The sequence below is a fragment of the Octopus bimaculoides genome, chromosome 25 (genome assembly GCF_046866305.1).
Source record: "Octopus bimaculoides isolate indiv1 chromosome 25, ASM4686630v1, whole genome shotgun sequence".
Lineage (NCBI taxonomy): Eukaryota > Metazoa > Mollusca > Cephalopoda > Octopoda > Octopodidae > Octopus > Octopus bimaculoides.
The window spans coordinates 36570684-36596794 of NC_142952.1; the positions used below are offsets into that span (position 1 = coordinate 36570684).

The window sequence follows — 26111 nt, forward strand, 5'->3', positions numbered from 1 at the left end:
CTATAGTTATCTTATAAAACATATTAATAAATATTAAATTCTAATATATAATAAATAAATAAAAATATTAATAGTCGTAAATTAAATAATATTATGAAATAAACTAAAATACTACTATTGATTTAGTCTTATCAAAATCGTCGTGTCATTGTAATATAAAACCTTAAACTTACTAAAAAAATTAACCTACCAATAAAAACAAAATATAGCTATTAGAATAATTAAATAGATACCCCAACACACATCCTAATACATACATACATATATACATACATACATACACATATACATATATATATATATATATATATATATATATATATACATATATATATACATATACACATATACACATATACATACATACATATATACATACATACATACACACACATATACATACATACACACATATATATATACACTTACATGCATATACAAATATACATACAAATATACAAAATATATATATATATACACATATAAGCATATATATATGTATGTATGTAAATGTCCATATGTATGTGGAAATATATGTATATACATACGTATATTTTTGCTCTCACAAACGTATGAAAAAGCCTGTTTACTTGAGTCACTGAACTTGCTGGAAATACCAGTGAAACTCTGTTGGCTGTCATCCTCTACCTTAAAGATATTCACATTGAATTTCAGAAATGCTGCATCTACAAAATGGTTGGTTATAGTTACTGTGCTGTAAACACACCAATCGTAGTTGGTGTTTGGTCAGGGTTGACCTGCAGTTAAATGAACCAAAGCAGAAGAGGGCAAAAAAAAAACACATTGAAAAAGATTTTGTTTAAGTTTTTACTTTAATAAAAAATTTAAGGTGTTTTTTTTTCGTCAAATATTTAGATTTTATTTTTTTTTCATTCACTTTTCAGCCCACACCCTCCCCAACCCTTATACTCCCCCATTTTTGTTTTTAAATGTCATTTTCTGCATTTCAGGGTAAAATTGTCACCTTTTTTCCACGGGCTTTTTTTTTTTATTTTTAGGATATATTTATATATATATAGATATATATATATAAATATTTAATATTTTATTTTTTCAATATTATAAATTAGTAGAAAAAAAAAAAAAACTTCAAAATACTGTTTTTAGCTGTTATGTCAGTCTGTCTGTGTCTGTTCTGATCCCTGCAGTTGTTCCGTTTGTTATATTTACTTTCTTTTTCTTCTTATTAACATCATTTACATAGAATTAATCTCTCACATGCAAAGTAAAAGATAAAAATTACGCTTTCACCATGAAAAAGTGATGATGGAGCAGAGGAGTGACAACCACCACTCCCGACCACCACCTATTCTCTAAACCCTTTTGACTTCCAACTTTCTAGTCTCCCTGCCCCTTTTTAACACACCACCTTGTGGCACCACTGACCACAGCCAAAGAGCACAAAGTAATGTGTGTGTGTGTTCCTATTAAATGTGAGAGAGAGAGAGACAAACAACCACAATAAGAGGACTTCTCTCTCTCTCTCTCCAATGACTTATGCAATCTTTAGAGAGTGTCAATGATCCCTGTGTGCTTGGCTGTTCTTAAAAGCCAGCTGTAAATTACTATCTCTTTATATTCTCTATTTAAATTAAAAGTTTTGTTTTTCCATTTTCTATTTTAATCTGAGATGACATTAAGATTCCCCTTGTGAACCTAGCAACCAACAAATTGTTAGACACCCGCAAAAATGGAATGGGGGTTACAGATGAATTAAGATGGTCTGTTATTGATGGGAAGAGTGTGTGTGTGTGGGGGCTAAAGGATTATATATGTGGCTGTGTATAATGTACAGTTACACAAAAACGACTGAGTGTGTAGTGTAGGTGCAGTATGTGTATCTGATCCTGAAACAGACATGGCTTTTTGTAGCTTTTAAAATATATATCTACTCCATCCATTCAAATTGGGCTCTGAAAACACCTCAATCTCCAACACCACCCCACTATAGAAAGAATCTTAAATGGGTTTTTTTTTTTCTGTATTCCACGGGACAAAAAATTCCACTGAGGTAGGATAATTTTTCAAGGCAGGAATAATAGTAATATATTTAAGATAGTTAAGAGGCTACAGAGAGGTTAGTTGGTTTTTATCAATTGCAGAAGGATGAAAGACAAAAGTTGACCCTGGTGGAATCTGAACTCATAAATAGCAGGAACAGAGGCTGCAAAGTAGTTTCGGATGATTCTGCCAATCCATTGCCCTTCATTTCTAACATGGGCATTAAGGACACAAATTTGGGGGCGGGGTTTAAACTGACCTCAGGTATTTGACTAGTACTTATTCTATCGACCCTGGAAAGACAAAAGGCAAAGTCAGTCTCGACTGGATTTGAACTCAGAATGTAACGGTCCAATAATGTTTCTAATATAGGCACAAGACTTGAAATGTGTGGGAAGTAGATAAGTCAACCACATCGACCCCAGTACTTGGATGGTTCTTTATTGACCCTGAAAGGATGAAAGGCTAAACTAACCTTGGCAGGGCTTGAACACAAAAAGTCAGAAGAAATAACTGCAAGGCATTTGGTCTGATACTAGAATAATTCTGCTAAACCCCTGCAGTAATAAGATGTATATACTGAGCACACTTCTGCCTATTACACACCATGCACTTGTAACGTAATTCTATACTGAACACTTAGTGTATTTTTATTTTTATTCCTTATTTTCTTTCGGGTATAAGAAACAAAACTAATTTTGCTAGAATTGCCCCTCCTCCACATTCCACTTTGACTAGGGATGAAATAGAGTTCACGAATTTCCTAAGAAAGAGAAAGTGGGGAAAGAGAGTCACAGAATACAAAGATTGTACAATTCGTCCGAGTTGACTTCAAATTGGCAAGAAAATGCAAGAAGCTTTAACAAAAGATCTCAGGTTCAGTGGGAAAGGATCTCAACAGGTAGTTAGCTGGGATCAGTAGCTGCTTAGGTAGTCCTTTACCTTCTCAATCACTGCAGAATGCAGGTATGAGGGTAAGATTTAACATTTTGAAAATTGGGCAGCTTTCTGCTCCTGAGAACTTGGAAAGTATTTCCAACCCCTACCCACTTACTCTAATTATGCACAGAAGATTGGGAAAATTAAGCAGGAATTACTTTTTATTAATTAGTAAACAACGGAACAAAATAAAGAGAAATGAAAATACTTCTAAAGATATTTTTAAGTTGAGTATCAGTTGGGGGGAAAAGAGGAGAGTGATAAAAAGGGTCAGAGTAAGGAAATGGTGGTAGGTAGAGATAATGTTGGATAAGTGGTGGTGGGGTTAAGGTTAAAGAAGTTTTGGTGTGTGATGAAGAGACTGTAGAAGTGGTGGTGGTGGTGGTGATGGTAGCATTATTCTTTCTTCCCCACCATCTCCCCCCCCTCCCTTTTTTTTTAGCAGCCATCTTAACAACTGTAATAAAAGTGTATAATATGCTTAGATAAAATTATTTATCTAGGATTTTCATCTTAATGGTTGTGTGTGAGCTTGTATGCCTGCATGCACGTATAAGGGCATTGATCTATTCTTTTCCTCCCACCATCCAATTATTGCAACTAGTTTTAATTTGTTGGTCTCTTAACCTGATTTTTTGGGGTCTTTTTCTTCTATGAGCTTTTAGCCACAGTCATTCATCATCATAAACTAACCCTAATTAATAACCATTCATTATTATCATGTTTGAATTTGTTAACAAGAGGTTCAACTTGCGGCAATATGTCATAAGCCAAACCTCTCTTTAATAAGGGACATTAGTTTTTTCTTGCCTTTATAGGCAAGCTTCATGTTCTCAATGAGCTGGTTGAACTGTATGTGACCGTCGTGGGCGAGTGAGAAGGTCTCACGAGCTTTGCCGAGGAAATCTATAAAGTCCCCATAGTGGCGTGGACTGATGTGCGTTAGCTTGGAGTGGGTGGTGTTGATGTATGCGCATATGGCAGCCTCCATCAACTGGCGGAGCGGTGCCTTGTCATAGGAAAGCAACTTCATTGACCGGCGTTTGCCTTCTGTGCTTGCAACACCTGGTGCAGTTAGTGTGCATCGGCGCAGGATGTCAGACAGGACAATTGCACACTGTACGTTCTTGACAAGCAGTGGAATCATGTTGGTCAATTCTGATTTGCCAAGTGAGTGGCTGAGAGCGCATGCCCAGTGAATGTCATTGATGGCCGGATGAGTGTCCTGGTTGTAGGCCAGGTGAATGTTTTTCATGGCAAGAAGAGCTAGTTTGTAGGCACGATGTGGGTAGCCGCGGTGGTCCATGTAACGAGCTATGGTGAACAGCTGCGTCGAGTTCATCACATGGGTTGCAGCCTCTATCACAATCTGGTAGGCCGTCTCGAATGCAATGGGGTCCTTTTCACAGAGGGTTAGGGCACAGAGAGCACAGCTTGGTGGATCTTTGTTGGCACACTGCAAAGCCAAGTTGCGGGCACATTTGGCAAGATCTTCTTGTTGCTGGTAAGTGAGGTTAAGTTGAATCACAGTAGCTGGAGACATAATTGTTGTAGCAACAGTCGCTAAATATTGAATCAGAAAAAAATAAAAAAATAATTGTATCATAAATTCAAATTTCAATAAATATAAAAACAAAATTATTTTCAAATATAATTTGAATATTCTCTGCATAATAAAAGAAAGGAGAGAATGATGCACATCACTCCCTCCCACTGTCTCTAACACACCACTCTTTCCACCTTTGTCTTCACTACACACATACATACATGGCAAAAAGCTATCAGTTTTACCTGTGGCCTCCATCGGTGCAAAGAGCTGAAACCAGTTCTGCATAATGCTGGTGAGGGCTGCAACACCAACTTCTGTAGCACACGTCACTAACCAACGTACCATCTCCCTCCGACGCCAGTTTAGTGTTGTCAGAGTCATCCTCATCACCTGGTGGAGGAAATGGAACAATGTAAAGGGCGGGGCAATGATAAAGGACTTAGAGGGAACGAGAGTGAGAGAGAGACCGACAAAATGGTTAGTGCCCAATGAGCAACTCACCTGTAAACCGAGTTCAAATGCAGCATTTAAGACATGTACATGTTTGTGGCTGTCAACAGGGGTTGCTATTTTGAAAGCCTCTTGAGCAAGCTTGAACAACTGGGATGAACTGTGAATATGCATCTCAGCTGATTCAAGCACTGTCCGCAATTGCCGGTGGTCACCTGAAAGAGTACAAGCATAGTTGTTATTCATTAGAAAGATGGATGGAACAATACACTGTTATGAGAAGGTTACTTTAATAGAGTTCCCAGATTTTTTTAATGGCATTTTTCTTTATTTTCTTGGTCTGGAGGAAGAAGCAATACCTGTGGCCTTGACAGGTGTTGTGAGACTAATGAGATGGAAACAATAAACTAAGACCATTAACTGTCATTTTAAACTTGTAATTCTTCACCTGTAAGAAAGACATAGTTCTTCTCCAGAAAAGCTCTATAGAACTCATATCTTACTAAGAATAGTGGGGGATAAGAAGAGGGACTACAGAGGAAATGGCTTGAGAGGAACCAACCCCAAGATACAGAGGCCATTGTGGTCGTGATACAGAAAGGGAACAAGTTTGTGGCCAGAGGCTGAAGCACGTCGTCTATGAGTTAGAAATGAAAGAGAAACAATCTTACTTTTAGCGTGGGCCAAGAGTGTTGAGGCGAGTTGGCATTGTTGAGCTTCAATATGACCAAGGACAAACCATCGTGGGATACGATGTAACACAACAGGGGCCATATTATTAACTACATCAAGGTCTTCATCTTCATGCTCCAGAATGGGCAATCTGCCAATAACAAGAAGTGATAAATGTAAATGTGTATATCCAAGTGGATGTGTATGTCTGCATGCAAATTTGCAGATGCACATATCTGCAACTACATTAATATATTTGTGTAAGTGTGCATGTGTGTACACTTGTTAATTCACAGGTAAAAACAATGACTATAGCACTTACCTCATGGCACGTAGTCCCACCCTGAATGCAAGGGCATGGTCATAGTTGATGAGGTTCAGGAAGAGGTACTGGGCAAACGTATGCATGGGGTAACTCTCTGTGTGTACCCCTAAACCTAGCCCACTTGTTGGGCCACCTAAGAAGAAAATAAAACAGGCATATTACTTTGCAAGGTTTTTTTTTACACACACACATGCAACCAGAGTAAGAATGGGTTGGAAAAAGGTTCAGCAAGCTGCAACTGCCATTGGCAACAAAGGTCTTTCCCCACACAGTAAGCAAGACATGGGACCTGAATGAAGAAGACATAGTACAAAATGGGCTGAAGAATATATATATACATCTATATATATATATATATATATATATATATATATATATATACATATACATATACTGAGACCCCTTTCAGTCATGACTGACCATGGGATTGCACCTAGAAAGTTACCCTCCCAGGCACAAGTCCGGGCAAGGTTGTTTATGGAAGACCAGCAGTCGCCCATGCATACCAGCCTTTTCACATGTGGACACAAAAGCTCAGCCTCAACTGTTTGATTTTAGAAAGCACACAAGCCACTCACCTTCCAGAAGAAGAACAGCCTGTTTTCTAAGGATGGCAACTAGAGTTGTGTCGAGTTCAATCTCTTGGAGCTTTGCTATCAGTTTATCCTCTTGTTTGCAAGCTTTTTCCTGTGCATACAGACCAGTAGGCATCAATTGCTGATGGCCAAGACCTATAAAACAAAGACAAAACAGAGATTTGAAACTTTCATCTATGAGGATACAATCATTTAATGTCTGGCCCAGTGAGAGTGGTTGAATATCAAAGCAATCAAACTCTGTGATGAGAAGCCCTAAAATTCACTCCATAATTGCCCACGGGCATATAGCATAGTGGTTAAGAGCACAGGCTACTAACCCCAAGATTCTGAGTTCGATTCCAGGTAGTGACCTTAATAATAATAATATCGAAGAATATCTTAGGAATGAGAACCCAGGTTTGAAATTTCCCCAAGACACCTGATGAAGGCTGGAGGGTATATCAGCTGAAACGTGTTAAACAAAATGAGGACAAATATCTGTCAAATGTAAACATTCAATTCTTTAAAACAAAACCTAAATGTAGATATGTTAATAAAAAAAAAAACAAACAACAATAGAATGAACAAATCAATAAAAAGTCGTGAAATGCAGTGAGCAAGGTTCAATTCTTACCAATGAGAGCCACTTCTAGGGCAAGAGTGAGGTAAGATTCGTTCCGGTCTCGACATTTGGGGATAGCCACATGTTTATATTTCTGGCTACCAACATTGGTATGGGTGCTGTGGTTATTTGGAAAGGTACTGAGGTGGTGGTTGGTGTTGTTGTTGAGGATGTTGTTATTGCTGAGGATGTTATTGCTGATGATGTTGTTGATGATGATGTTGGCATTGTTATTGTTGCTGTTGTTGTTTGTGACTCCGTTACTTCCAAATGAATACCAATTCGATGTTAAGTCACCTGTAAAAACCAGAAAGAGAGGAGTCACAGCAAAAGAATGAGGGTGGGGGGATGACGGTTGTACTTGAGTGACAAATATTGGGGGGGGGGGGGGTAGATATTGCAATAACGAATAACAGAACCACAAATAAAATTTATTTATTGCCCACAGGGATTAAGTCGATTACATCGACCGCAGTGCGTAACTGGTACTTATTTAATCGACCTCGAAAGGATGAAAGGCAAAGTCGACCTTGGCGGAATTTGAACTCAGAACGTAACGGCAGATGAAATACCACTAAGCATTTCAGCCGGCATGCTAACATTACTGTTATCCTTATCAGAAGCATCACTACTACTATTTACCTGTCTGGCTACTGGTATCATCAGTGACACGAGAAACCTCAGCCAAAGTATCAAAGAGGATACCAATGGGGTTGAGAGGATGACCAATCCAACCTTCCTGGTCAGTTTGTTGCTGTTGTGATGATGTCTTGTATCCAGTAACATCATCATTTGAACCTGGGATACCAGCTAGACCCCAACAGATCAGATTGTATCTTTGGTTTCTGTTCGACTGGGATGAAGTAGATGTAAGCAATGCTGAAAAGGACAAATTTAATATATATAAGATCTTTACAGAGAGACAGACAGAAACATGCAACTATCAATCTACGCATACACAGATACAGAGCATCCAACAATTGCACAAAGCTTTCAAAACTAATTGCAATGAATCAACTGATTTTTTATCAAGGGCTGACTGGAATTTAGGGGAGAGAGAGAGAGTGTGTGTGTGTGTTATGTAAAATTTTTAATAGAAATAACATTTTAGTCAATTTCAGGCCAAGGGGAGTAACTCTTGTTACTTCAGGGTGGAACCGCTCCTCTATTGTTTTACATGAAAATATGTATCAATGCACTCATTTAACAACTGTTTTCCGTACTGGCCTGGACCAGTGCTTGTTCATGTCATGGTGACCAAGTTCTATGGAAGAGTGCCTAGCCTATTGTCAGCCACTGAACAGAATTTAATAGATATATTTTCTCATGACACTAATACTAGAGAGATTCTCTAGTTCACCAGTCACATACATCAGCACATACACATGGATACAACTTTATACACACATACAAACGTATCCATGTATTTATATACACAAATCGTAACTGAGCACAAAGATGCTCACAAACACACATAATATGATCAACATCAAGAGTTTTTATAAAGAGAAGATTCCAAACTAAGACATGTATTTTGGGGAGAGAGCATCAGACAAATCAGGATGGATAACAATGAGAGAAAGAGGAGAGTAAGGAGAGAGAGAGAGGAGAGTGAGGTTACCTTCGGGTAACTGCTGTAGACGGTATTTGTCTTGATTGAGACGCTGTTGTCTCTTCATTGTTCGAACAATGACCACAGCTAAACGTAATGCTTCTTTCATGTAACCATGGGAACGCAATGCATCAACTCGGGCACAAGCTATCGGAATGGGCTCTATTGCAAAGAAAAAAAACAAAACAAAATATCATCCATAAATCAAGCACCATATCTCATCCAATATATATATATATATATATATATATATATATATATATATATATATATATATGAATAATGGATGTCGAATGGTTTTTTTTTTATACACACACATGTCATCTAATACACTGAACTGCAAAAGAAACACGAAATGTGTGTGACTGTGAAATATGTTTTAATTTCATTATGTCAGAGATAAGTTTTAATAAATCTGATAAAGTCAAATTCTTGGATGCACTCTGACCACAGTCTATGGGTCGTTGTCATGTGTTCTGGTAGTGGGTTGATCCAGCACATTGAGATTGTAGGGTGTGACATGTTCAATATCATGTACACCCACCCTGGGTGTTCAAAACAGCCATTCACCATCGGTAGATGGAGTGCATGAGGCAGTTGACAAAAGCCATTGGCAGCTGTGCCTAGACCTTGAGGAAAGCTGCTTCCGGTTCCATATGAGTTGTCAGCCTTGGGACCACCTGGTTCAGCCATCTCTGGATTTCATTGCACAAGTGTTCAATTGGGTCCAAATCTGGGCCCAGAGCCATCTATGGCATGGTTCTGATGTTGTGCTGATGCAGAAAGCCCATGGTGACCTTGGCTGTGTGAGAGGGAGCATTTGTCCTGCTGGAACACATGACTCTGGTGACATGTGAAGTCTTAGGATCTTGTCAACGTAGCTCTGGGCCATTCCCTCTGCCTGTACCAGCATTTTGGAACACATGGGGCCCAATTCTTTGATTCAGGCCTACAGTACCCCCAAACCATGATGCTTTGGCCCCTGCCCCCCACACGTCTCTCTCCATGATACAATCAGCTGATAGCTTGTTCTCTCTGCGCTGTTGACATCTGGGTCATAACTAATGCATCCAAATTACAACTACCAGGAAGAACGCGGTTCAAGTTGATCTTGATACCCATTACCTCCACGAGATGCACGTGCATTTCAGTTTTCATGACACTTGTTTACAACTGCCACCCACGGCATTCAACGCAGCTGTGTTTTGGAGTCTCGTTTCAGGGAAAGTTGAAAGGTTACTTGCAATTTGGGTCTCAGCCATTAACCAGCATGTCTTGGAATATTTACACTTACATCCCAGAAATACATTTTCAGAATTTACCATATAAAAATTGACATTTGAAAAACTCATTTCTTTTGCAGTTCAGTGTATACGCCCCAAACAAACCTTTTAATATATAGTTGAGATTAAATCAATTGTACAATAGATATTTTATTTTATTGACTTTGGAAGAGCAAAAAATAAAATTGGTCAAATGTAGAAATTAGAAACAAAACTATTGGCATTTTTCTGGCACTCTACTGGTTCTATCATATGCAGATCATCACCACCACTATCATCATTTCTTACAGTTAGTGGTAGTGGTTTAATTGATTATATTAACTCTTTGATTGGAACCTATTGATACAGAAAAACAAGAAAAATTTGACCTCTGATTGAATTGCAAATATCCATATCAAACACTGCAAAGCATTTTGTTTGACCCATCACCTTCACCACAACAACAATAATTTCTTATTCAGGTACAGGGACAGCAATTCTGAGGGAAGGATTATTTTAAGCCTAAACGGGTTTTATTCAATCATTTAACCCCAGTTCATATTTCAGATTGCCAACTTATTTTATTGATTAATATTTAGCTACCAGCTAAATTACATTTTTATTCTTTACATAAAGAAGTGTAACTCATCGCATTGGTTTGCACTCACAAAATATTTGCCAATCCTAAGTAAACTTTATTAGAAAAAATGTACCTAGTGAGAGCTTATAGTTAGGGGTAGAAAACAGAAACCTTACCGTGCCACAGTGCCAGACCCTGAGAATCAAACAAATGAGAATCCCACTGATCCTCGTGGTAACCACAGTCTTCACTGAGGATTAGCTGAAGGTGTCGATCATCCCAAGTCAATCGACTGGCTTCGAGTGCTCGATGAAATATTGTACGCGGTTTTAATCGAGTTGGCCTTTGTGAAGAACCTACAGAGTAAAGACACGACAGCGAGACAAGTGAAAACAGAAGAGGATGGCAGGATTCAAGGGGACAACAATTATGTAAAGAGGGAGGGAGAGAGAGAGAGAGATGAACAATTTTCTAACAACAAAGGACAAAAACAATATAAAATAGCATTGAACTGAGGACCTTGCAATAGGGATCTTAATCATTCAGTCATGTTGCATCCATTATATATATATATATATATATAATAATATTAGGGACAAAATCCAAAATTACAGGTAAAAACTCAATTAAAATCAATTTATAAAAAATTAAAATTAAATTGAGCTTTATAGATAAAATATATATAAAAAATATATAGTTTTAGGGAAAATAACCAAGTTTCAAGAACTCATCGATGAAAATCCACCATCACATATAGAAAAATTAACAATTAAAAGCACAATAAATGAGTATAATATAAAGTAAAGTAAATATCATTAGATAAATATAATAAAAAGATTACACGTGTTTCATAACTAATTATCAAATAGAAAAGAAATTTAAATCGATTAAAATCAATTGAAATTATCGAAAATAAATTCTATTCAAAAATAGCTACTCGTCAGATCGTAAGTAGAACAATAATTAGATATATATATCTCAACCAACAATAAGTACCAAATGAATTAATATGAAATACTTATTATATAAAGATAGAAAAATTATTAAAAAAATATATCAAAATAATAACCATTCTATAATCATCCCTTCATCCATTATAATAACATGTATATTATATACAAAAAACATCTTACATAAATTATCATTGTTTTAAATACAATTTGAATGAAGTTTAAGTTTAAAATAATAATGAAGATAAAATTAGTACATATTTAACCGGTGTAATAGTTAAAGCTATACTATTTAAAGCTAAAGACGTTTATTTAATTATAATTAAAAATCAATTGAATAATAGAAAAATACAAGATTATTTATTTCTACAAACGTAATAATAAAAATATGAATGAAAAAATTATGAATGGAAAAATTATGAATGAAAAAAAAAAAAAAATATATATATATATATATATATATATATATGAGAGAGAGAGAGAGATGTACACATCCAAACACCTAAGTAGACTTTCAGAAAACACCACCAAATAAAGTAACAGTAATGAGTGGAGTATATTACCAACCTGGGTTTTCTTCAGAATTTTCCACTTCCTCTTGCTGCTGCTGTACATTATCTACCTGCTGTCCATCTGCATCCTCAAGAGGACAGAGAGGGACAGATGACCACTGTTGCAACAGTAGTTGCCACTGTTCCTTCTCACTACTGTAACAGTTGGGGTTCAGAACTATACACACCCACAGAACACCTGAAGAGAAACAAAGGCAAGTATAGAAGTTATTAGGGAACTAGAGGCATTCAGAGGACATTTGAAGGAGAGATGAGGGTATGTGTGTGTGTGTGTGTGTGTGAAGCCATGGCTGTATAGTTAAAAAGCTTGCTTCCCAAACACGTGGTTTCAGGTTCAGTCCATGTGCAGGGCATCTTGGGAAAGTGTTTTCTAAAGGCCTGGGGGTGATAAAAACTGTGAGTGGGTTTGGTAGACGGAAACTGAATGAAGCTTGTTTACATATATATATATATGTATAGTCCGGATAGAAACTTTGCAGTGTGCTTTCCAAAATTCCTCTTTGGGTAACGGCAACCAAATGCTATCATACAATGGTGGTACCTCCATCACTGGAGATATTGGGTTCATGCATAATTATTGCAGCTATTTTTCAACAAAAACATCTTTAAATGATGGTCTGACTGTCTGCCAAGCAAATGGGAAGCAGTAATTGAAGCGGATGGTGAATATGCTCCGGAAGAATCATTCAAAGATGATTTTGTTACATGTTGTTATTGTTTTTATTGAATAAAATTTGAAAAAAAGCCACAATAATAATGCACCAACCCAATATATGTGGGAATTCGGAAACACCCATGGAATATATTCAAAAATATTCATAAGATGGATTGAACAAGCTTTATTACATATCACTGCAACTGTTTCAACACACCATTACCCGATGTTCATTATTGCTGAATGTTACAAATGTTACAACATTGGATCAATAAATATCACTTAGCAATAGAGATTAAAGTTATTATTACTACAATTAATAGTATTATGCAAAAAATAATAATTACGATAATCAGAATTAATTTTATCAACAGGAGTATCACTACTATTAGTATTATTACCCATCACCCATCTGCATCACGTAACCAAACCAGCACAGTCTCCTCTCTTACACACTACAACCGAAGTCTATTATATCCAGTTTTCCTCTTAAATCACTCACATTTTGTTGTGTGTGCACACTGACATTACCCATCCAGCAGAGCATGTTAGCTTCATTTCTTTCAAGCCTTCCCATGTCTTCCTGTAGTCAAAGCCCATGTTTCACCGCCATGTAGCATGGCAGTACATACGCAAGTATCATACCATCTGCCTTTCACTCTGAATTTTGCCCAACCCATTCTCATCCTAGGAACCACACTTTCAGAACTTCCTCCTCCACTGCTAACTTGGTCACCCAGGTAACAGAAACTATCGATTACATCTGATTCCCAAGGGATTAATATGTTGAGTTACATGGAAAATTGACAACAATAAGAGTCAGTGGGGTGAAAAGGTAGTCTGCTCCAGGGTAGATGTTGGGGTTTAAACTTTAAATTACTTACCAAGCTCATCCCACAACTGTCGACATTTGTCTGTCATGGTTGTTCCCTGATTTTTCCACAGAAGTAGACGAGGATCTGCCAGAAACTGCTCTGTAATTAATGTCAACATACGGGCCCCATTGGAATCACGAGCCCGTAGCATTTCTCGAACCTGTTCACAAAGAGATAAAAATATATGTATAAAATTACTATCTGAATAACTTTTGAGTGAAAATTTAACAACAAATTTACAGAAAAACCATTTGGAATAATATATAGAGAAAGGGAAAAACAGAAAAAGTAAAAGCCCTTACAAACATACAAAACATAAACAATGTCTTGTATTGAGCAGCACATGGTATCACCATAACTTGAAAAGAAGTTTCAAATCTTCCACTGCCTTGGAAATACCCATCTCTCTTTGGAAAAACTAGATAAGTATCTTTGTGTTCTTTTTTTCTGTCGTTTATTGAAAGCTTATTATAAGGGGAAAGTAGAAGGTTAAATTTACATAGGGTCTTTTCTCTGTTTTGCTTTTGACTTACGAGATTATTGATTATTGTAGAGAGGTTTAACTTTCATTATCCCTGATTTAAGAGAATTTCGTTAGTTACAGATATATAATTGTTTGTTCCTTTATCTATTTTTCCCTATCCAAGTCGAATCCTTTTCAAGAGTTTGCATAACTTCTCTCTCTCGCTCTCTTCTCCATCATACCATCTTTTCCCCTTTCTCTATTGCTTCTCTCTAAATATGTAGACACACACACTCTCTCTCTTTACTTCACTCCATCATCCCATAATTCTTCCCTCAAACCCTTAATCTCTCTTCTACTGTTTTCTCTCTCTCTCTATAAATACATAGACACACACACACACTCTTTCTCTTTTCCTTTACCTTTCTCCATCGCACCGTCCTTTTTTCAGCCCCTCAAACTCCCTAAATATAGTATATATATGTGGATGCATGTATATATATGTATAGGTATGAGTGCGCATTTTGATCAAAGGATATATATGAATATGTAAATATGTTTTTTTTGTGTGCATGTATGTATGTGCATACGAAAAATTAGTATAAGCAGCAAGGCACAATGTGATACCATAAAGGAAACATTCAATCGTCACCTACTTTGCTAGAAATAGGAGTTAAAATACTCTTAATGCTGTAGGAAGAGCACAGATACACACATGCTGACACACACACACACTTGTATGCATGTTTGTACATTTATATCAATATCTGTGCATCTCACAAGTAGTTGTACATTAAATGTAAGATAGTGTATGGCAAAGCATACAAGATAGCGTAAGCCGTTCTACAGAAATTTTCTTAATTTCGATTGAAGGATTGTAATAACCTCAATTTCTGGTAGAAGACACTCATCCAAGAAGCAGGACAGAAGAATTGAAAGCTCCAGCTTGGGATTGAGAAGTAGCATTCTCGTTGACCATGATTACAACCGTATACATTTCAGTATGTATACACACACACACACACACACACGTACGTAGAGGAGACAAGAGACAAAGAGTAATAAAGAGAAAAGAAATGAGACATACCTTTGAAAACATGGAATTTAACTGATTGGCTGAAGTACAATATCCTCCCTGAGAAAGGTAACTCTTCACCTGTTCTTGGACTTGTTCTTCATCTAAATGCCAGCTGTGTTCATCTTCTATTGATGCTCCTGCTGTAGGGTCTGGTGCACCTGCAATACAGATTGGACAAATGAAAGAAAGTGACAACATATTTGCTGGGAGTTCTCTATATTGATAACAGTTTGACTCGGCTCCAAGCAATTTCAAGTTTTGTAGGCTCAGAAAACAAAACAAACTCATCAAGCATCTGGAGACAAAAGTAACAGGAAATGAGAGAAATTGAAGATGGCTACTGGACGTTAGGCCTCTATTGGGCAACTCAGTGTCATATGATGTTATTGGTCTGGAAGTGACCTCAGTCATTTTCTTTGTTTTTAGGTCCATGTGAATGGACAAAATGTAGGTAGGTAGCTGTCACCACAATACCTGAAAGCTGTGGTATATTTAGCAACCTCGATTCATTGCTTTTGCTGTAAGCAGAGTGGAGTGGAGTGTTGTGGGTTTAGTAAAAAATTAATATTATATTGGCAACAGTCTTTCTATGAGAGTAACCAGATTTGGTGGTGCGTGATTAAAACATTGGATTGTCAACATGAATGTGGATGGAGTCTATATAGGTGAGAGGAATTAAAATACCATGCCCCTGAGTATAGAAGAACAAAGGTTAAGGTGGTACATCTGGGTTGTCCTCTGCCAGTGGTTTCAAGTCCGTTAACAGGATGTACCTCTGGTGGTAACAATAAGTTCATTCTGTGACCTTCAGGACATCTTCCCCCAACATTGAATGGAGTATCATTGTCAGAGCCACTCCATATTCACCTGAAATTCACAACTGTCAACTCGGAGAGATTACACATACTGCATCATCCTGCAGTATTCATTGATAGGAAGAATGAACTTTCTTCTTGTTGCCACCAGATACAAATATATGCAATGGGTTTCCATACAGTTTCCAGCTCTCAAATTTACTCACAAGGCATTGATCAACCTGATGCTGCAGGAGTCTTATCTCCCTGTATAGCCCAAGGTGCCACACAGGGATGGAACTTAAGATCATGTGATGACAAAGTCTATATAGCCATCCTGTGCCTACACACACACATGCACTATACAATGTATATTCTGATGTGTAATTAGAGGGATATATATATTTGTCTGTGTATACACATACATACATTCACACACTAAATGAAAAGGATTGAAGAGAGAGGACATAAAGAAGACCTTTTAGTTTCCTTGAGGATAATGTCTATAGAACTGGTGGGACATTAAAATACACCCAGTGCACACTGTAGGGGTTGGTAATAAATAAAAGTATCTAGCTGTGTCAGATTTGGTTTGGTTTCTATGGCTGAATCTGTTTCCTAACACCAGTTATTTCACTGAGTGTATAGGGGACATTTTATCATGGTCACATTACCAGAGAGTGCTATATCCTCGACAGGATTAAAGTAGCTTCATGTTCACCACTTACTTAACAGAGTCTCCTGGGTGTAGTTTACCATGACACTATGGAGGTAATCCTGTACCATTCAAGGTTGCAGCAGTTTTCACTATCCTTTGACGCTGCCTAGACCCTGAAGATGATTTGTCCAAGATGGAGAATAGACAAGAGAGAAGAACCAAGAATGTGGAGTAAATACAGGGAGAATGAATAGTAAATGGGAAGGAGGTGATTCTTGATAAATAAGGGTGGCAGTTTTTGACGGTAAAAAGTGAGTAGATGTTAATATCAAGTGGTGCTAAGGAAAAGGAGTGATGCCTGGAAGTACAGAAAAGCTGATGACAAAGATAGCAACAGGTTCTGCTTTCATTAATCACACAATAATACAATAAACATGTAACCATTTTTCTCCCTGTCTGTATCAAATCTTTCCACTTGTTTACATAATTTTGGATATTTTTTGTGTAAAAAGCCATAAACAGCAGGGGACTCATGGTTTGGGCTATTTTACAGTCACAGAAACAGAGTCCTACAATATACTGTACAGGTGTGCATGTGTAACTGAATATATGACTGCCTGTATATATATATATATATATATATATATATATATATATATATGAGAGAGAGAGAGAGAGATCTGTGCATGTGTGTGTGTGTGTGTAATATCCATTCTGTACTTACCTGGTAATTGGTTGATCTCCGACTTGGCCTGCAGAATCTCATCTGCAATTTTCTGTGCAGTTGGTAACACCTCAGTGTGATGTTCTGCTATTAAATACTGTGAAAATTTCTGCAGCTGCTCTCGGCTCATCTGCAGTAGGGTTTCTGTTAAGACATGATAAAACCAACTCTCATATATTTATATTAGGCAGGGGGCATTGAATGGAGAGAATTTCGATGATGAAAATCACTTGGTTGCATAATGTTAATGTTGGGTGAATAAGTTTTTGTTACTTCCATTGCTGAAAGTTCCCTTTTGTATTCATACAGCATGCAGTGTCTGATCTAAACTTATAAAAGGGGGTAAAATTGATACAAATTAAACCTCTATGGCAGAAAGCAATCTGCAAAGAAAAAAACAAACTAATGCTTATTTTTAGAATTAGTATTGAAAATGTACACTCAAAGTAATCATGTCAAAAGTGTAGAAGAGAGAAAAAGAGTGTGTGTGTGTGTGTGTATAGCAAGAGAGTGGGGAGAGAAAAAGAAAAGTTATTCATACCAGAGATTGGAACCCGTAGCTGTACAACATCAGCCTTTCGTATCCGGTAGAGCGACAGAGCTACAACATGTTGACACCAAAATATGTCTTTATTGCCACAACCACATTTCACTGATGTAATTTTACATCTGAAACGAAAAGCAATAATAAAGTGGAGATGATTATTTAAGATTGCTTAAAAATTCTGAAGCTAATTAAATTGTTGGGGCAAGAAAGTGAGAATTTCAACATTATGATGGAGAAGTCCTTCCATAATAATTTGAGATATGTCTACATTAGTGGGTTGCTTTTTATTTGGAAGCCCGTATGAACATGTTGGTAACCGACAAGCAACCATTTAGTTTGCTGAGGAAAAAAAGAAACATAAACTGTAATAAAAACCATAGAATAATGAAAACAAGATTTCAAAGAATTAAGTTTATATGAAAAGAGGAGGGAGAGAGTTTACATGAAGGAAGCAGTGTTGTACTACACTCCCCTTCACCATCACTCTAAATATCGGGCCTCAGTGAGGATTTCTCCAGGTAAAAGTATATCTTTAAAGCATCTAGGGCTGCATCCCAACCATTATTGATACTTTGCAGCAAAGCTCTCAGGTGAACTCCACTATGGCATATTGTGCCTGGGACAGTGTTACTTTTGCACTCACACACATCCAGAAAAGGGTCACTTAACTCACTAAAATAAAACTACTTTCAGACATGTTCCAGTCCACAGGCATTCTCTCTCTCTCTTTACTATAATGACCTCTGCTCCTTGCAACTGGAAGAGTGATCAGATGGGAAAGCAAAGGAAGGAGACATCGAACCAGGGTCATTAAGTGTGAATGACAGGCGGAGTAGAGTTGTCAAAGTGCAGATACAGTTTTTAAGCTGATCCTATGGCTTGTTACTTTGGAGTTCCTCCCCTCAGCATGCAGCCGACTTCTCCTCAGAAATATCAGACTTCACCAAGGTTGGCACACGAGTGAAGATGATGGAAGGTCAAGAAAGACATGACAGCCTCTCATGCTAATGCCACAATGAAATGCACTCAGTACATTTTGTAAAGTGCTTAGCGTTAGGAAGGGGATCCGCTATAGAAATTATGCAAAAGTAAAATGCATTGAGCAAGAGAGGACTTTCTTTGCTTACCATAGTTAGGAGAGTTGACACCTCTCTTGATTGTCAAACTCATTTTATAGCAAAGAAAACAGATGTATAATGGTAAGGATGATGATTCTCATTCAGAAAAATGATAAAACGTGGGGGGGGGGGGATACCTTGTAGCATTTTTTCTTTCATTTGAGTTTTACAGACACTTCTTTGTCACCTCATACCCACATGAAATGCAATTTTATAATCAATGATATTTATTGATCACAAAATACCTGATCAAGAAGAAAACAAATCAGCTTTGAACAAGTTTTGAGGAAACATGTAAAAGAGATTAACAGATATTTGAAGAGAACTTACCGGTCGAAACTAATAGACACTTTGTAGGTTTTTTCAGGTTCGGAATACAATGGGTTGGCAGGTTCTGTGACTGTACCACTGAGATGGAACCCTGAAATAAAGAAAATAAATGGTAACAAACACTTTAAATGTGTGTGTGTGTGTGTGTGCATGTATGATACTATAACATTTCAACATTTGGTTATAAAGTTTTAAATTTGTGTCAGCTCATACGAAATGGTTGTGATGAGGAAGAGCATCCATACCAAAATATACAAGGGCAGTTTCTCTGAATGAGAACAGTTTCAAACTGTGATGACATATCCAATCCGAACTAGATGATGATGATGTTAATTTGGGGGTTGTTACTTTTAAGAAATTTGAAGAACAGAATATTTATAGATAGAGAGACTTGGAGGCAAATATATCATTGGTTTTAATAGATTTGTTTTGTTTTGAAATATATGCGCACTACAACAGGTGGGATGGTCATGACTGGAAGACCTTTGATTACAAGACTGTCCATGTGGTGTATAACAAGGTCAGCAAGTAGAAAGAGACTCGTGCTGAACACTCAGTCATTCACAACAGAAACTGAATTCAGTTCTAAAAGTTATTGAAACATTCTTCATTGTTATAGTGCTCCTCCTATCCCGTGGTAACCCATTTACAGATGGTGGTGGAGGCATCGGGAGAGCATTCACCAACACTATCACAACCATCATCATCACTGTTGTATCTACTGCATCACCACTACCACCACCACCACCCTGTCATAACCATAACCTCACTACTCCAACCTCCACCCCACCCCACCACCAGTAATCTTGGTGAAAAGAAAAACCAACTCCCCAAGGGGAGTGGGGGGGGGGCAAAACATTAAAACGACAAGTAGATTACAACTTATAATAACTTAAGATCCCAACACTTTAATCCACTGTAATCCAAACATAAATAAGCTAAAGTCTTTTGATGCTACTATTATTATTATTATTAGGCTGAGGGATTTGGCTGAACTGTCAGAGCATCAGACAAAAGGTATTCTGTCTATGTTCTGAGATCAAATCTTGATAATGCCATCAACTGTGTTTCATCTTTCCAAGGCTGTTAACAAACTAAAGTATCAGTCAAACACTGGAACCAATATAATCCATTCCTTTCCTCAAAATTTTTGGCCTTTGGCTTATGTTTGAGGGAACTAAATAACCCAGAGTCTCTCCTGGTTTTAGATTCAAACTGGCCAGATCTGGCCTTTCACACCTACTCTATGATGTTATTTTAAAAATATACAGTCACATCATCAAAATCTTGAAGCTAAAAGACAATGTATGATTAATTTAAGACAATGTTAATAAGTTTTACATTTGACAGAGTAGCCTGAATGTTGAAGGTAGAGTTGAGATTGATAAGAAAAGACAGGATGGTCACACAACCCTTTTCAGTCATGTCTGCTCAATCAAAATTCATCTACGGTTAAATAACATTGAACTATTTAGTTTCCTTGTCGTATGTATATTCCAATTTAACCCTGCCAACAAGATAAATTTCAGTTCCAGCTTCATACACACCTAAGAATATTGTTTATAGCCATTTTCTCACACAATTCACAGTCAATCCACTTTGATTGACTTAACTTCAACTGAACCCTGTACAAATTTCAGATTTTTCTCTCTTCCACACCTGTTGACTTTGATGTTATTCAAAACAGTTTGATTTGGATTCTGTGCTGCTTCAAATTTCCCAAGCCCCCTAACAGAGCCTGTCTCCTCAGGCTCCATCAAGGGCTTGCAAAACTTGAAGTAACACAGAGTCTGAAACTGTTTTGAATAATACATTTGACTCCCAATAAATGTGTTGAATGCCCTTTCTTTCATTTGTGTGTGTGTGTGTGTGTGTGTGTGTGTATATATATATATATATATATATATATATATATATATATATATATATATATATATATATATATATCCACTGTACTCAACATGAGTTCTATACCAGATGTTTGCACTATGTCAAATATATTATTGATACTGTTACATTACTATATATATATCCATACGTACACATACAAACGCATATACATACACACACATGTATGCCAATGTGTAGAACTGATAGTATATAACCACCACACTACACCTCCTCTAACCAGAAGTAGCACTGAACTTGAGCCACCAGAGATGCTCATATGAAGGGCCTTGCTATCAAGAAAATATTTCCTCTGGTAAAAGCACATACTTACTATAGCTAGGACTGCATCTCAAAGACTGAGCCTTCTCTTTAAGGCCAGAAGATATTTCAGCTCCTAACAACTGCTGGTACTCTATAACACTCAAATATCCTGGATTGCATCCAGAGCAGCGTTATTTGTTGGATTGGTACAATTCTTTATTGGACACACTCCAGCCTCAGCTCCACAGACATACTGTCTCCATTCCCTGTCTTTTCTGTTGCTACTAAAACAGCTTCAGCTCTTCCCATCTAGTTGCTCTTGTACCTCCATCACGCAGGTGCCCCCAATTCCCACTGAGTCTTGCTCATCTCTCCACCTCTCACCACTCTTACCCTAAATCAACTCCAAATCCTAGGTCTTCATCTCCAGAATATTGCTCCTCTGGAAGCTCTTCCCTGCTCATCTTTCTCACAGATGTTAACTTGTAAAAGTTTAAACCTTAACATAAAAGCATTGATCTCACATGTCTCACACTCACAAACACACACCTGAGAATAACACATACAAATCTAAGGCTTTCTCTTATTTACTTTCACAGTTCATGCTGCGGAATGTTTTTCAGCTTTCCAAGTGTTTATAAGATATCAGGTCAAGTATTGAAGATCAGTTTAGTTATCTGTTGCTTTCCCCATTAAAACAGTGGTCTTTTAATTATGTTTGAGACTAATTATTGAAGACAGCAACTGTTAACAGGGCTCGTGAGGAAACACTTAGCTGTGTTACATTATCTCTTTACATCACAGCTGAGCAAAGGATAAAACAGGGCTGCACAGCTACGATACTGAAACGAAAAGGTTGTCGTTGCAGTGGATTCGATTATTATTACAACAACCAAAACAAACATGTCAGAACACTCAAATGTGAAAGCAATGTTAATCATCTTTTTAAATAGGAACTAAATTTATCTTGAATTTGTTTCCTGTGGTCAGATAATCAATAAATAGTTTAGTTTGGACATCTTCAGACATTTCAAAGAAGCAGTGTGAAGGAAGTGGCCTGAAGCTTGGACAACAAAATCAGGATGATGCACCATTCCAAAGCACTTTCTCCTTTTTTGGCAATGCAGGAGATAATTCTCTGGATTTAGCTCCTGAAGCCTATTTTTGGAAATCCACTCACAAAGGCCATCAACTTTAGATTGTAGAACAGATCAAAGAAAATTTACTATGAGAACTGTGTTGGTCCTGAAAACATTTCAGATTTAGCAGTTTAAATATTACACATCTTACATACACACTGATGTGCATGAGTACAGACACACACACACACACACACACACACACACACACACTTATTTGTTATATAAGTAAATTTTTTTTGAAATGCGACCTTGACGGAGAGAAGTTCACTTGAATGTGCCTTCCAATATAAAAAGGTTCACCACTAATGAATTAGGGATTCAAAGCAAGCAAGAAGTTTTGGGTATGTTAACTGGTAGCAACCAGATTCTGGAAAATAATGTTACCGTATGAGAATGGGAAGCCCTCAATAATCCTGAAGCATTTTTCAGAGGCTGTACAATCGTCTGGGAGCATTGTACCCAAGAGAAGCAGCTGCACACCCTAACATGAAGGACACCCAGTTGACTAACAAAAGAACACAACAAACCACTTGCTTACATATCAAGGAATTGAGCCAACAACAGAATCAATGGGGGTCACTTGATCTCCTTCAAATCACACGGATTCTCTTAACAGGACAAAAACAAAAAAAAAAAGACATGATTCTGAACTCCCCCCACACAAAGATGGGGAGATCACATCTGGAATCTCTGACCATAAGTCTGTTCAATCAAGGATGAACAGGGGTTAAACAACAAAAAATCCAGGATTGTTGCTGCTGCTGTTGTAAATACTACAACATACAAACATCTCAAGTTGAATCCAAAAAAGGCCACCCATCTGATTTTATCAACACACTACAATCCCTTGCACACACATATTTTTCCTCTCTCTCCCTCACATACACTTCTAAAAGTGTTTCTGCTCCTCTAAACAAGGTACTGACCCTTCTCCAACCAGGTGGACTTGACCCAACTATTCTTATTTCTGCCCTGTGTTGCATCTGCCTGATCCTGCACTAAATACATCCCTCCATCAGTCAGTTCTTCTCCAAAACTTTCATCTGCTGGAATTCCTCTTTTGCAATCAGTTTTCCTGCTGATGCTCACATACACTTATTGAGAATGAACATCAACCAAATGAATTTCACGAATGCAGGAGTAAAGTTTTCAGGGACCCTCTGTAGTGAATCTCTGACTATTTTATAGAAAATGGAAACAAAGAAAATGAAAAACTGATTACCAGAGACAGTTGACACTTCACATTTACAATGATTTACAGTTTGAAGAAAGTTCTGCCAATGGAATATGCCAATCTAATTACTGAAAACTTCCCAGAATTTCCTGAGCAAATTAACCGGGAATGTCTTCAACTGCAGCTGTTAACTAGAAACATGTCTCTCTCTAAGTTGCATTTGAATACAAAACCATTTATGCTGAATACAGCACATTTAACCATTATTGTAGAGTTAGAACAACATTAATGATAGCAATTTGGGATTTGGTAATAAGGAAACAAAGAAAAAAGTTAATTCTCAGCATTATAAACTATTGATAAATAGGGTTGTATTTGATGTATAGCCTGTTCCCCGTATTATATTACCTAAATGGAACAATTATTTGAAGCAAACACAAAACCAAACTATTACAGAAATTCAAAGGAAATTCACTTTTGACTCGTGTAGTCACAGTGTGAGCAAAAATGCAGTGGAAAAATTAACTCAATGTGAAGCTAGTAATATAAAATACTTGGGCCTACGTGAAGCTAGTAATATAAAACAGAGTCTAATATTGAAAATATTTTTTCTTACTATACTGTCTATCTCTCTCTCTCACACACACACACAGGCTTCTGTCTAGTTTCTGTCAATGAAAACGTCACTCACAAGACCTTGATTGACCAGAGTTTACATTTGAAAAGTCTTAGCCAAGGCATGGTGATCAGACAATAAGCGTAAGCCAGTGTCAACGGTGACTCCAGAAATTTCAAGCCAGAAACTACACAAGACGAGCCTCGTCCTGGAAGATCTGTAGAGCTCAATGAGGACGTCCTGCAAACCTTGGAACAAAATTCCATCATAGCTGATGAGGAACTAGCAGAAAAGCTTGGATTTGGTTATTCAACCATTCATCAACACCTGCATGCCATCAGAAAAGTCAGCAAATTGGTTCAATCGGTTCCTCACAAACTTTCCAAGTTTAATTGTGCACAGAGATTGAATGTGTGCTTTTCTTTGCTATCATGTCTCATGAAGAAACCTTTTTTGGACTGAATAGAAACTGGTGATGAGAAATGGGCTCTTTATAAAAATGTCAAGCACCGAAGAGAAAGGAGAAACACCAGCATCCCAGGCTAAAGAAGGTCTTCACCCAGGTAAGGTGTTGTTATCTGTCTGGTGGGATATGAAAGGTTTAGTCCACTTTGAATTTTTAAACCCAAACCAAACGATAACAAAGCAGACCTGCTGCAAACAGCTTGAGCGGCTGAAGTCATCACCAGAAGAGAAACCACCATCTTTGGTTTCAAGATGAAAGGTGTTTCTCCATCAGGATAATGCTCGGCCACATATAGTGAGGATGACATTCTAAAAGCTGGAACAGTTTGAATAGGAAATGATGCCCCATCCACCATATTTGCCAGACATTGTCCTACCTGATTATCATTTATTCTGCAGTCTCCAAAATCATTTGGCTGGGAAAAATAAGAACTCTGTAGATGAGGTCAGAACAGCACTGGAGGAGTATTTTTGGTCAAGAACAAGTGAATTTTGGAAGAGGGGTTTTGCAAGTCTACCAGATAGATGGAAGAACATTGTAGAAAATGAAGGAGTGTATATTTTAGATTAAAAAAGAACTTTATCTTAATTTTGAAAAATTAAAGAAGTATGAAAAAAGCATTATTTATGGGATGACCCAATACATACAAACACACACACACACACACACACACACACACAGAAACTGAAAGAAGCCTGTCCTGTGTAGGGGTGGGGTTTGATTATTTTTGTTTCTTTGTTTTGACATCATGTGGTAGATGTAAATCAGTGTCATTAATTTCCAATATTCTTCAAAATCATGTTCAGCCATGGGGAAATATTACCTTGTTTGCGAACAGGTTATGATTGGTGACAAGAAGGGCAGCTGGCCTTAGAAAATCTGCCTTAATAAATTCTGTCCAACCCATGCAAGTGTGGAAAAGTGGACATCAAATTGAAGATGACAGACACATTTCTGCAGCATATTTCTCATAGCAAGTCAGCTTCATGGAGACAATCCTCTCCCTCTAGCTCCTGTCAATACTGTATACAGGCAGGAATAGCTGAGGCAAGGAAGACACCCCTATGTGGTTGCTCAAACTAAGAGAAATAGCAGCTAAATCTCTTCCAAATCACATTCTACCAGCTTAAAAATACACACCACACACTGATAATCTAGTCTCTGATATACAAATCAAACAGGATTGT

At 37.3% G+C, this 26111-nt stretch overlaps 1 protein-coding gene across 1 annotated transcript in view; it reads right to left on the minus strand.

Annotated features, from left to right (window-relative positions):
* Window positions 1-1064: 1064 nt before the first annotated feature.
* Window positions 1065-26111, minus strand: part of LOC106875000 (zinc finger SWIM domain-containing protein 5) — a 40234-nt gene continuing 15187 nt past the window's right edge. Inside the window, exons 2-17 of the mRNA XM_014922941.3 lie at window positions 19376-19466; window positions 17922-18049; window positions 17381-17524; window positions 15214-15362; window positions 13673-13823; window positions 12129-12311; window positions 10788-10967; window positions 8779-8931; window positions 7800-8036; window positions 7170-7454; window positions 6536-6688; window positions 5955-6090; window positions 5632-5783; window positions 5012-5175; window positions 4753-4900; window positions 1065-4524 (exon numbers count right to left, since the gene is read on the minus strand). Coding sequence (XP_014778427.1) covers window positions 3725-4524; window positions 4753-4900; window positions 5012-5175; window positions 5632-5783; window positions 5955-6090; window positions 6536-6688; window positions 7170-7454; window positions 7800-8036; window positions 8779-8931; window positions 10788-10967; window positions 12129-12311; window positions 13673-13823; window positions 15214-15362; window positions 17381-17524; window positions 17922-18049; window positions 19376-19466 — 3254 coding nt within the window. The 3' untranslated portion in view covers window positions 1065-3724. The remainder of the gene's footprint in view (window positions 4525-4752; window positions 4901-5011; window positions 5176-5631; window positions 5784-5954; window positions 6091-6535; window positions 6689-7169; window positions 7455-7799; window positions 8037-8778; window positions 8932-10787; window positions 10968-12128; window positions 12312-13672; window positions 13824-15213; window positions 15363-17380; window positions 17525-17921; window positions 18050-19375; window positions 19467-26111) is intronic.